This window comes from Peromyscus maniculatus, chromosome 8 (assembly GCF_049852395.1).
Source record: "Peromyscus maniculatus bairdii isolate BWxNUB_F1_BW_parent chromosome 8, HU_Pman_BW_mat_3.1, whole genome shotgun sequence".
NCBI classification, from domain to species: Eukaryota; Metazoa; Chordata; class Mammalia; order Rodentia; family Cricetidae; genus Peromyscus; species Peromyscus maniculatus.
Genome location: NC_134859.1, coordinates 54,817,548 through 54,831,276, shown reverse-complemented (window position 1 = coordinate 54,831,276; position 13,729 = coordinate 54,817,548). Strand labels below are relative to the sequence as shown.

General features: G+C 46.4%; 1 protein-coding gene across 1 annotated transcript; it reads right to left on the bottom strand.

Moving 5' to 3' along the window:
- Positions 1–4,074: 4,074 nt before the first annotated feature.
- LOC102906667 (C-type lectin domain family 10 member A) lies at positions 4,075–12,241 on the bottom strand. Its single transcript, XM_006973396.4, has 10 exons — positions 12,048–12,241; positions 7,552–7,653; positions 6,553–6,666; positions 5,998–6,093; positions 5,842–5,913; positions 5,691–5,762; positions 5,450–5,533; positions 5,204–5,355; positions 5,014–5,120; positions 4,075–4,864 (listed from the first exon to the last, which is right to left on the bottom strand). The coding sequence occupies exons 2-10, from the start codon at positions 7,610–7,612 to the stop codon at positions 4,705–4,707; spliced, it is 918 nt and encodes a 305-aa protein (XP_006973458.3). The 5' UTR covers positions 7,613–7,653; positions 12,048–12,241; the 3' UTR covers positions 4,075–4,704.
- Positions 12,242–13,729: the final 1,488 nt, after the last annotated feature.

The following is a 13,729-nucleotide window of genomic DNA, read 5'->3' as shown; positions in this document are numbered from 1 at the left end:
CCCTGGGAGAGGCTAATCTTCCCTCTCTCGGTAGTCTTTCGTTGCCTGTGGTTCTTCACTTGGGGGTGGGGCCCATGAGATCTCCTCCTTCTGAGTTAGCACATTTACTGATACTGTCGTTGCCCAGTCTTGTTTAGGCAGCCTTATCGTCGAGGTGTCATGGATGCAGCTTCCCTGTCATTTCTAGGAGACACAATCTCACAGCACTCACAGCCGACTTTCTCATCTTTGGGTTCTTACAGTCTTCCCACCCCCTCATCCAAAATGTTCCCTAAGCCTTAGGTCTAGGAGTGGTGTCGTAGATGCATCTGTTAGGGCTGGGCTCTCCGTGATCCACTGGTCTCTGCACTATGTCCAGTTGTGGTTTTCTGCTGTGTTTTCCCTTCGCTATTGCTGTGGCCTTTGGTTACTTCTCAGAAGTCAACGCCATGTACTTTGGACACAAGACCCGGAAGATTTTAGCTGAATCTAGCCTGAAAGCCTCCTTCCTGTGGGCCAGCTTTTATGACACCAGAAAGTATTATGTAAATTGCCAAAGAAGAGACACAGTCAGTGACCCTATCCATCTGTGACGCCTACAAACTGTGACAATGATCAGTGTGGCAAGATATCCCTAAAGGTGTAACAGTGGCACTCATATCGTATTAGTAACCAACACTGTCTAATTGGACTCAAGGTCCACTCAGTAGGATGGAAATCATGCCTGGTACGAGAAACCTAACCAACTACCCAGGATTAGTGAGGATACGGATCTTAGAAGAGAAGCTGCCGCCGCCACTTCATCAGACCAGCATAATTCCTAACGGCATTCTACGCTTGTCCTTATACCCACAGACAAATGTCTCTGTCACTCCTCATCATCAAAGAATCTTCTCTTTGCAGCAAATGGAAAACACTGCAGAAAACAACAACTTGTCCATTTTCTTTGCCTTTTCAAAGAATCAACTCTGTTTCATTCTTTGTATATTTTTTCATTTCATTTATTTCTTCTCTGACCTTCTTTTCTATCTACTGATTTTGAGTTTGGCTTGATTTTGGTTTTCTAGGATCTTGAGACACATCATTAGGTTATTTCTTGGGATCTTTCTAATGTTTTAACATAGGCATTTATAGCTATACACTTAGAACTGCTTTCATTGCATCCCACAGGTTCTAGTATGCGTTTGACATCATTCATTCCTAAGAATTTTACAATTTTACTCCTGGTTTCTTCAATGGCCCATTCTTCACTCAACAGTGTGTTGTTCAATCTCCATGAGTTTATATATATTTTTTGTATTTTCTTTTGATGTAGATTTCTAGTTTTAATCCATTGTGATTATATATAAGAAATGAAATTATTTTAATATTTTTGTAATTGCTAAGACTTGCTTTGTGTCCCAAAAATGTGATCTGGTTTTTTGAGGGTAATTTCATGGGCTGTTAGGAAGAATATGTATTCTGTAGCCTTTGGGTAGAATATTTTATAGACGGCTGTTAAGTCCATTTGCTCTATAATGTCATACAACTCTGATGTATGTATGTATGTATGTATATATGTATGTATGTATTGCCTGTATGACCTGTCAGAGTTGATCTTAAAGTATTATTGTGTTGAGGTCAGTCTGTGCCATTACGTCCAGCAGTGTCTGTTTTGTGAAACTGCATACACCAGTACTCAGTACACACATCTTCAGAACTGTTCTATGCTCATAATGGAGTGTTGTAGTCAGGTTTCTCCTCCAGTCCTGACTGACCCCATGGTCCCTCCTGGCCACAGTCCCACAGCCATTTATAAAATAATTACTCAGAGGCTTATACTAATTACTAATTGCATGGCCTATGGCAGGCTTTTTGCTAGCTAGCTCTTATAGCTTAACCCATTTCTATTTATCTATAAGTTGCCACGTGGCTGTGGCTTACCGGTATTTTCACATCTTGCTTCTCTGGGCAGCAGCTGATAGCGTCTCCCCTCTTCTCTTCCTCTCTCTCCAGTTAGAATGTATGGCCTAACCTTATTCTGCCTCACCATTGGCCAGCTTTATTTATCAACCAATCAGAGCAACATATATTCACAGCATACAGAAAGACATCCCACAGCACTTCTCCTTTTCTGTCTAATCAAAAAGGAAGGTTTTAATTTTAACATAGTAAAATTACATATAACAAAACAGTTATCAAGCAAGAATTACAGTTATAATATCTAGTTTATTTATATTTGGCAAAGTTGAAGACAATATTCTATCTATCCTATATTTGTGAGTCTAAAGTTTTATATCTAATTTATCTTTTATCATAACCAAGGAAAATCATAATTATAACTATCTAGTCTTCAACTCCATCAAAGACCCCAAAAGGATATAATATTACCTAAGTAAATAGGAAGTGCATTGTACACAACTTCCAAAAATCTAGAATGACAGAGACAGCTGGCTGCCTGGACAGTTACCCAAAGTTCCTCTACAATGTTGGGGCATCTATCTTCAGCCCATAGGCCTAGAGTCTCTCAGTCATTTTTCCCTGTGTCCTGTAGAATATCTGGCAGTTTCCTCTATGAAACAGGAACCTGAAGGACCATTTCGCTTTATTTTGGCAAATTTACTGGTCATTTTCCCATGGGTTCTACATGTCCAGTTTATACAACATATTATCAGCAGTCCAGGCAAGAGCAGTTTCTTGCCCAAATGGCTATTTTTGCCAAGAAGATAAACTCCATATAGAGTGTCTTCAATGCCCATCCTCCTCTCTGAGGTAAATCGGTGCTGCCAGGAGCAGACATGTCTCACTATACATGGACTCAGTCCATAAAGTCTAAGTTTTTAAAACATTTTAAATGACATATTTTGTAAGTCTTTGAAGTGTTTGAAGATTACCTACCTAATTGAAATATACCTTTATATACCTAAAAAACTTAACTAACATGATTATAAGTTTGATTCTCCTAGATGACTATTAATCTGTATTTCTTGATTATATATTACAATTTCAAATGAGCTGCATAAACATAATACCTTAAAAATAAAAATATATATATAGTATAACAAAATTAACTTTAAATTTTTATTGATAAACTAAAATTCTTAGGAATGTAAAACATTTTAAACAAGTTGTTGCTCTTTAAAAGTAATTCAATAATCTACCTTTTCATCCTATCATATCTATAGCCTACATTTCTATATCATATCCCCCTTGCTTCTTTTAGAGAGATTGACTATGGCCAATAACAATTTGCAACCAACAATCTAAACAAAGACAAACATCCAAAATCTATTTTTTGGGAATGCGGGCATAGTGTTCTAGGCTACTTCATGTTGACTGAGGGTGCTGGTAGTCTTATGGGGACATAAAGAAAATTTTAGGATTATGGTCAAGTCCTGACTGGAGTAGTCTGTGATACTGTGTTCTCTGAGCCAGTTGTCTGGATGTTGGATCATCTGGAGACCTCTCAGGGGTCAGACCATATTAGCTTAGAAGTAATCCATAGGCTCTCATCTTCTGTGAAAACAACAGCAGAACCTCTTTTCCAAAGCAACATATCCTTAGACATAAATTTTGAAGTCAAGATACCTTTAATATATATATTAACCAAGATACCTTTAATATATATATTAAAGATTATATATATATATAGGTTTAACTCAGCAGCCTTTACAACCAAATGTCTTTCTGTAGTTAAAAATCCCAAAGATAATATAATCCAGACTCTCTGTGTGATTTCCATCTTTATGTGGCTCATTTTTTATATTACTTTTAACGTTGGCCAAACAGCTTTATCAACCGATCAGAACAACACATATTCACAGCATACCGAAAGACATCCCACAGCAGAGTGTTCCCATTATCAATATTAAGGGATCTTCTTTCTTTTTTTTTCTTCTGTGTTTTGAGACAGGGCCTCACTGTGTAGCCCTGGCTGGCCTGGAATTCACCTTGTAGACCAGGTTGACTTTGAACTCATAGGATCCTGCCCCACCAAGAACTTAGGTCTCCTGAGAAGGGATGACCTGGAACCAAGGAAAGGTAAGTGGGCTGCCCCCCCTTTCCCCAGCCTCCCTTTCTCTCCCAGAAGATAATCAGGCACAGTAGGGAGCCAAGTCAAGCAAGGACTGGTTTATTTAAAAACAACAAGCTCTTTTAAAGCATAGAGAGAACAAGGCTGGGGATTGGGGGTAGATGTCCCGTTGGGCCAGTCAGCTTAAGGGTTACCCAATCATGTGCCTAGTCTCCAGTATTTACAGTGTTGTCCACGAGGGAATCATGCACTGACATCATCTTTCCTGACCTGAAGCTCCAATCATATCTTTTTGCAAACAACTTGGGTTCCACCCTCTACGCTTTCCCTCGGGGCCACCCTTACTAGCTCCTGGCTCCATAGGCCCCGCCCCCCAAATCTGGCCAAAGGTCATTCAGTTCTCATGTTGCCACCACCCACCCAAGGCTTCCTAATGCTAGCCAGATCACCACCAGGTCCTAACCACCGACGACCAGACAACTAGAGAATGTATATTTCTCCTGTTTTACCCTAAAGACATAACTTGACAGTAGCAGGCTGTACACTGTGTCAGGGCTCCAATAACCCCACCATTCCAAACACACACTATATTCCTCAGATACCAACCTTTAGCCCCTCTTAAAATCCTAGAAAAAAAATGCCCCCAAGATGTTGGAGAGACCAAGACATCAGAGGCTTATGGCACTAAAGGTATAGGTTGGGGGAGGGGACCCTTAGCTGCCTTTGCCCAGCTCTGTTTCACAAATCCAGCGGTACAGCCTCTGGCAGACATCGTCATTCCAGCGACCATCGTCTTCAGAGAAGTGGGCACAGTCCTCGCCTCCTCCCAGCCCGTGTCCATACCAGTTATCTGGCTGCAATGGCTTCCAGTTCCTGAAAACAAATGGCTCTGAGCTGCAGGAGATCAGGCCCTTGGCCATGTTGCCAGAAGCTCCCCCCACCCCACCCCAAACCACCAGGGTCACCCCCTAAAAAGATAGCACAGTCCCAGGTAGAGGTAGCAAGCTGTAGGCAACATGTACTTGAATCCATTGTCGAAGTCAGTCCCATCCACCCATCTCCAGGGTCCATTTTGGTCCGTTAGGCCCATCCAGGTGTGCGCAGGGCCCTTGTGGTCATGGATAAATTTCTGAGGAGGAAAATAAAAGGGGAGCGGAGATGACCTCTCCTTCTAATAGACAGCCCCCAGGAGCGCCCATCGAGGCCACACACCTGCTCCTCCAGGGAGTTGACCACCACCAGGTGAGAATTCTGCAGTTCGCAGTGCTTGTCAGCGTCAGGCCATGACTTCCCAGACTGAGAGAACCAGTAACAGCTGCCTTCATGCTCTACCCAGTGAAGGGGGCAGCAGGCCATTTTGGAGCCTAAGAGGTACCAGAGAGGGTACAGAGGCTGAGGGGGGCCACAGTGTGACATCAGGCATAAACTACAGAGACCTGCACCCATCATCATCCTCACCGTTCTTGAGGCTGGCCAGCTCGCATGTCAGGGTCTTCAGGTCCTTGCCCAGCTGTTGGATGCTCTCCGTTATGTCAGAGAGACCTGGGACACACAGATGGAAGTGAGAACACTGCTCTCCTGCCACATCTGCTTGGTGAGTCCCTGGTGCTCAGATGGCCTGCACGGGGTTCAGTCTAGGAACTCCACACACCACACACACTCACACCTCCTCCCAGGGTGCAGGAAACCCAGGTCTCACCTGTTTTGAATGCCTGTTCCTTCTTCTCCACCATGCTCTCCAAAGAAGAAACATTCTGGCTCAAGCCTCGACCTGGAAGAGGACAGGTCAGCACCAGGAATCCGCTTTCGCCCATACCCTCTGCACACTCTCAGAGACCAGGGCCTCTCACCTGCCAGCAGTTCCTGCCTGTGGTCCTCCACCTCCACTTTCAGAGAGCTGATCCTCTCTTGCAGGCTGTCACCTGCAGAACAAGGCCTGGAGCTCAGGACTCTGTCCTCTGCATCCAGCCCACCCCTGCCCAGAACCCGGTCACAGCCCAGCTCACCCCTGGAGGTCAGGGCCTGGAGTTCAGCCTTCGTGTTGGAGGTGATGTTGTCTAGAGTGGCTCTCAGGGTGCCTAGGTCCCTCCTTAACTGGGAATCTGATGAGAGGGACAGAATGATGAGAACCAAGGTCGCTCAGTCCCCTCTGGGCAGCACTAAGCTGGCCCTCAGCACACAGAGTAGCACTCTGGGTCACAGAGCCCCATGGGGCAGGCACTGCTGTTACCCAGTATTACACATGAGTAAACTGAGGCTGAGGAGGTGAGGTAATGTGACTGTGTAACCCAAGCACAATAGTGAGTGAGGACTATGACTGTGTGAGCAAAGGGTGAGCCATCCCCATCACGGTCCTCCATGTCCCCACAGTGTCCCACCATTGTTCCCATCTACTACCCACTCAGGTCCCTGTCCATTGTGCTTCTCTGAATGTTAACCTTGTCATCACCATGGCCCTCACTGCTGTCCCGAGTGCCCTCTGTGCCCATCACTGCTTCCATTCACCCTGCCCCCCCCACAGCCCTGACCCCTCTCCTTCCTGCCAGCCTGAGGGCACCCACTTTGGGATCCAATCACGGAGATGACCACCAGCAGCAGGAAGCCAAGACCCAGGGAGAAGAGGAGGAGGTGGGTCCAAGAGAAGATATTCCACAGGAAGGACTTGGGGGGAGCCGCTGCAAGAAAAGAGGGTGTCAGGTTAAATGGTCTAGAGCAGCTGCTCTCAACTTGTGGGTTACAACCCCTTTGGGGGTCAAACGACCCTTTCACAGGGGTCCCATGTCAGATACCCTGCATATCAGATATTTCCATAATGATTCCTAACAGTAGCAAAATTCCAGTTACGAAGTAGCAGTGAAATACTTTTATGGTTGGGGGGTTGTCACCATGACATGAAGAACTGAATGAAAAGGTCACAGCATTAGGAAGATTGGGAACCTCTGCTCTAGAGTGTGACAGATAGAGGAGATTTGGGCTCCAGGGCCCTTATTTAGGGGTGATTGTTTGGTCCTGGTAATGCTGTAAAGGGAAAGGCTAAGACGGATTGGGGTGGGGGTACTCCAGCCCCTCACCTCTCGTGACCCAACAGAAGTCCTCGCTCACAGAAGCCTCCCCTCTGTCCGGGCTCAGGTGCACACGTGTGGGAATGCACAGACGTTGAGCACACACAGACAGGGACTGCTGTGCTCTGTGAGGTCTTACCTCCAAGTTGGAGTGAGACGAGGACACAGAGGTGGCTGGGGACAGCCAGGCCGTTATCAGGCCCTTAGCCTTTGCATTACTGTGTGAGCAAAGGGTGAGCTTCTCCCAACCCAGCTACCCACCGCCATCCCCTTGTGTACCCACATGCATAACCGCCATCCCCTCCCACAAAGCACAGGAAGCCAGATCACTGCAGGTCACTCTTTCTGTTCCTGTCTCTCCGAGGACCTTGTATGTGCAATGTAGCGGCCTTCGGAGTGGGACTGAGCTCACTGGTGCGTGGTGAGATACGACAGCAGAAACTCTGGCAGACATACTCAGAGCGCACTCAGGAGACTCCATTCCTCCTTTCCTCTCACCTGGTCCAGTCTCCTGGGTTTTCTCCTCATTCCCCAAGTTCTGGAAGTTTTCATACGTCATTGTCTTGTTCGGACAAACGCACGCTCCTGGGGCTCTCAGGACTGAAATGGAGAGACCAGGGTTCAGTTTGGGGTGCAAATGGGTCTAAGAATGAGGCAAGAAGTGGGGTGGAGCCGAGGGCGAGGCTGGGGCTGCAGTGAGGTATTCCAGTGGAGAATGTGCTGAGGTTACCACGAGGGCGGAGGTAGCCATGAGTTTGCAGCTGAGGCGAGACATGACATCAGCATCTCATCAACCTTTGAGGAGCAGTGGAGCCTGGCGCTGAATATGGAGGTAGAATTGGAGCTAAGGACGTACAACTCTGTGTTGCCTGTTTTGTACAGCATCAGCCAGAGTGAGAAAGCATTTGAAAGACGACAATGTGCTGGCGTTTTTTGTTTGTTTGTTCATTGTTTTTGGTTTGTTTGTTTGCTTGCTTGTTTCTGAAACAGGGTTTCTCTGTGTAGCCCTGGCTATCCTGGAACTCACTCCATAAACCAGGCTGGTTCCAACTCAGAGATCCACCTGCCTCTGCCTCCTGAGTGCTGGGATTAAAGGTGTGCACCACCACCGCCCGTTAACATACTGTTTCTTTAGGGCCAAAGGATGCCTTTCCTGACACATTCTGAACACACAAATGCCCTCAAACACTCTAACTTCCAAAGGTCGTGTGTAGAAAGTCTTTCTTCTCCGTTTACTTTGAGAAACCTGATATTCTCTCTCTGTCTCTGTCTCTGTCTCTGTCTCTGTCTCTCTCTCTCTCTCTCTCTCTCTCTCTCTCTCTCTCTCTCTCTCTCTCTCAATTCATTCATTCATGTTATATCCTGGTGGAAGTTCCCCTCTCTCCTCTCCTCCCAGTTGCTCCTCCCATCCTCTCTCTGTTTCCAACCCCCATCCACTCCTCCTCCGTTTCTGTTCAGGCAAGGGCAGGTCTCCCATGAGTATCAACACAACATGGCATATCAAGTCGCACTAAGACTGAGCACCTCCCCATGTATTAAGGCTGGGCAGGGTGACCCAGTGTGGGGAGTAGGGTCCCAAAAGCCAGTAAATGAGTCGGAGACAGCCCCTGTTCCCCTGTTAGGAGTCCTACAAGAGGACCAAGCTACACAACTGTAACATATGTGCAGAGTGCCTAGGTCTGTCCCTGCAGGCTCCCTGGTTGTGGGTTCAGTCTCTGTGACCCCTGTGAGCCCAGGTTAGTTGACTGTGTGAGTTTTCTTGTGGTGTCCTTGACCCCTCTGGCTCCTACAGTCCTTTCTCCTCCTCTTCTTCAGGACTCTCCAAACTCTGCCTGATGTCTGACTGTGAGTCTGCATCTGTTTCCATCTGATGACAACTGGGCTAGGCACCAATCTGGTCACAGGAGAAGGCCAGTTCAGGCGACATATCCACTATTGCCAGGAGTCTTAGCTGGGGTCATTCCTGGGAGATTCCCTTTCGCTGGGTTTTTACCTGACCCAGAAATGCTGCCCCCCCATTTCCAGTGGCCTCTTTCAGTACTCTCTCCCTCTGTAGTCTCCCCTCCCCACCGCCAGAACCTGATCGCTCATGTCCCCATCCCCATTCACCCCCAGTCCATTCACAAACTCTCTTCTGTTTCCCCTTCCCAGGGAGATCCCAGCATCCCCCCTTGAACCCTCCTTGTCACCTAGTCTCTCTGGGTCTGGGGATTGTGGCCTGCTTATCCTTTACTTACAGCTAATATCCACTTATGAGTGAGTACATACTATGTTTGTCTTTCTGGGTCTGGGTTACCTCACTCAGGATGATTATTTTTCTAGTTCCATCCATTTGCCTTCAAATTTTCTGGCATCCTTGTTTTTAACAGCTGAGTAATACTCCATTGTGTAAATGAACCACATTTTCTTTATTTATTCCTCAGTTGAGGAACATCTAGGTTGTTTCCAGGTTCTGGTTATTACAAATAAAGCTACTATAAATGTAGTTGAGCACATGTCCTTGTAGTATGATTGAGCATCCTTTTGGTATATTCCCAAGAGCAGCACAGCTGGGTCTTGTGATAGGTTGATTCTCAGTTTTCTGAGGAACCACCATACTGACTTCCAAAGTGGCTGTACAAGTTTGCACTCCCACCAGCAGTGAAGGAGTGTTCCCCTTACTCTACATCCTCTCCAGCATTAGCCATTCTGATAGATGTAAGACAGAATCTCAGAATCATTTTGTTTTGCATTTCCCTGATGGCTAGGGATGTTGAACATCTCCTTAAGTGTTCTTGGCCATTTGAAATTCTTTGGTTGAGAATTCTCTGTTTATATCTGTACCCCATTTTAAAAATTGGATGATTTAGTTTGTTGATGTCTAGTTTCTTGAATTCTTTATATATTTTGGAAATCAGCCCTCTGTTGGATGTGGGGTTGGTGAAGATCTTTTCCCATTCTGTAGGCTGCCATTTTGCCCTATTGACAGTGTTCTTTGCCTTACAGAAGCTTTCTCTCTTGAAAGGTCTCATACCACAGTTTCACTCTGAAGGATTTAAGGATACTACAGTCCAAAGAAAACTGATTTTATCCAGCCCATCATTTAAAAATCATAGGAAATCAGGAATGGGGTTGCTGTTGTTTATCATGCATTTACTGTTTATGCATATATAAGCACACATGTAGCATGGAACACACATGGAAGCCAGAGGATAATTGGTAGGAGTTGGTTCTCTCCTTCCACATTGTGGGTTTCAGGAACTGAACTCAAGTCAAGCTTAGCAGCCAGCTCCTTTACCCATAAGCCGTCTTACTAGCCCAACAACTTGTTTTTGTTCTTTCACTAATACCTATCAATATCTCAATAATCAGTTTGACCATTTGGAATACATTGTCTTCAGAACCTTTCTTAGCATTTTCATGGCCAACTATGAATAATTTTAATTTTTTTATGTGTAGAAAGAACAAAGAGCAAATTTTCATGATGGTTTATGATTCGAAGATATAAAATATAAACAACTTAGAACTTAGCACTCCAAAGGAAAATTTTAGCGAAGTCATACTGTTCTTTGAAGAACTTGTCCTTGTCTCTCATGTTGAGACACTCCCATCAGTGCCCAGTCAGCAGCACAGAAGGAATCGAGCCTAAGCTTGCAATAAAACTGGAAGTAAAATAGAGCTGAGTCTGGGTGATTTGGGCAGGACTTGTGTGAAGAGTCAAATTGGATCTGGGGTTGAAACAAGTTAGAGTTGAGGTAGGAGCTGGGGTTGGGACTGGGGTAAGGGCCTATGAGGGCACTCAATCAGTCAGGTGATTACCCTGTACGCGTGAGAACCTAAGTTCAACCCCCGGAACCCAGGGGCAAAGCTGGGCAAAGGCTGGAGAGATGGCATGTAGCATTCTTGCAGGTGACCTGAGTTCGACTCCTCAGCTCCCACACTGGGCAGCTCACAATGGCCCCTGACTCCAGCTCCAGGGAGGTTCAGCTCCTCTGGCCTCGGAGGGGCCCTGCACTCACATGCACACACTCACATACAGAGACACACATATACATAGAACTCAAGTAATAAGTACAGTTTAGAAAAGGAAGAAAGAAAAGTCTAGGCACGGTGTCATGCCAGGCATGGCCTCCTGTTTTCAATCCCGGTGCTGGGGATACAGAGACAGCTGGGTCCCTGAAGCTGGCTGCCAGGTCAGCCCAGCCTAATCAGCAAGTCCCAGGTCAGTCAGAGACCCTGTCTCAAAAAACAAACAAACAAACAACAACCACAAAAAACCCAATGTGGGACTGGGGCGACAGCTCGGCGGATAAAGTGCTTGTTGTACAAGCGTGGGGACCTGAGTTCGGATCCCTAGCACCAGGTAAAGGCTGGGTGTAGTGACACACTTTTGTGACCCCAGGGCTTGTGGGAGTGCAGCAGACACAGATCATAAGAACTCACTGGCAGAGGGACGAGCCCAAACAACAAGCTTCAGATGAGAGAACATGTCTTAAAATAGGCGTGCACCTGTACACACAGTGCACACATATGCATGCAGTACACACACACACACACACACACACACACACACACACACACACACACAATAACAGTATAAATAGCTCCTGAGGAATTCCAGCTATGGTTGTTCTTTGGCCTCCACACACATGTGCATATATGTATACATACTCCTACACACACATGAGCAAGTGTATTTCAGGTTAGGACTGTAGATTCAATCTAGGATATCTCCAAAGTCTGTTAAGCAAAGAGCTGAGGTTAGGGCTGAGGCTAGAGTTAGGGTGAAAATCAGGTGGGAAGGGGCCAAGGATGGGCCTGAATTTGAGTCTCCGTCCGACTAAGAATTGTGGGTTCAAACTCGGATCCAGTGAAGGGGGGCAGTCCCAAGTCTCACACAAGCCCTTCCTAAGTCTGCACACTTCCTTCCACCCAAGGCCTAGAGTCCGTCCCTCCTTGTATCCCTAACGCATTCCCTGTCCCACTGGTCGCCCTGGCGACCCCAGCCCGGTTACCTGTGTGAAGTCTGGAGAAGGTGACTCTCGGCTTCCCTGGGCAACAATGACCAGGGGTGGGAAGTCGGTCTGAGTGGAGAACTATATCCCAGAGGGTTGATGTGGGAGGGACCAAGCAGAAGTCACAGACGTGTCAGAGCTCATCTAGTCCTTTGTGTCTGAAAGTCCAATGGTCTGTTTGGGAACACCCAATTTTTCTCAACTTGTGACAGTAAACATTGAATTGTTTGTGGAGATTGTGGAAGTGAGGTAAAAGACAAGTTTCAGCATCATCTTCCAGGGTATGCCTCCCTCCGTTTCTCTTTCTTGAAGCTCCTACGACTTCCTCATTTTTCACTAAGGGAAGAAGGATTACAACAAGGGACAGTCTATTTTTCTTCTCCTATGTCTCTCATCTTCATTTGCTTCCTGCCCATGCCCAAGACACCATGAATTTTGGTGTCTGTCTATGAACTCCACGGGAGTTCATTCACTATTCACTCCGCAGAGTCAAAACCCGATCTGACTCCCTGGCACCTGAGGACCCCAGGACCACGCTCCGTCTCTACACCCCTCACTCCACTCAGAAGGATGGAGAGGCAAAGAAACCATGTCCTGACCAGAGTGGAGAGGAGGAGTAAAGAGAGAGAGCATCTTGCATTATTAAGCATCAATTCTGGGTGTGTGTGTGGGGGGGGGGGGTTAGAATAGGCCATCGATTCCCGCTAACTCAGGAGGCAGTGTGGGTGATGGAAGGAAACAGCCCTAAGTCAAATTCCATGGCATCCAACACCAGCCTGGCTCTCTGTCTGCTCAGCCTTCCCGCCGGACATCCATTTCCTCACGGAAGTCTTGTCAGCGCATGGATCTTCGGAACACGTGCCCTGTTTGGATTTCAATCAGGAACCCGAGTGTTGAAAAGCAAAAACCTTTCCAGTTTGTTTTCTTTTTGTTGTCGTCGCTTTCCATTTCGACTGCATCGCCGCTTTGACCCTTACCTGCTTTGCTGAACTGGTGTGTCAGGATCATCTGTACACATCCCGTCATAAAACACGCTCCGTTCACCTGCGTCTCGTTTTGTATGTTCGTTTTTGATTTGCCTGTTTGTGTTTGCGCCTTTCCATCATGGTTTTGTTTGACTTATTCTGTGATATTTTGACTAGTCTGTGTTTCTAGTTAGAGCTATAGCTTGGATCTAGACTAGGGTCCCCTTGGATCTAGACAAAGGTCCCCAGACAGCTGCTATTGGGAGGTAACCAACCCTTTTAGAGGCAACTGAGTGGAAGCCTTCTTGGCTCTGGAAGGAGGTTGTGGGATCCCAGCCCTTTCCTCTTCCTCTTCTGCTTCCTAGCCAGGAGTTGAGTGGTTTGGCTCCCACACACTCCTGATGTGATGTACAGTCTTGTCGTGGGCACAATGCCATGGAATCAACCACAGGCTGAAATCACAGAAAATGTGACTCCAGATAAGGCTGTCCTTGCCCTAAGCTGATTGTCTTGAGTAGTTTTTAGAGGGCGGAATGCTAACAGATTTTGCAAGCTATTGCTGAAACTGAATTGGGGTACAGGGGATAGGCTCCTTAGTTGGAACCCACCCTTAGAAAAGGATGGGGAAGAAGATCAGAGGGAGCTCCGACATGATATCAACCAGCCTGAGTTCTACAAGTTTGAACTATGGAGGTGCATGATTTTGATGGTTCCAAT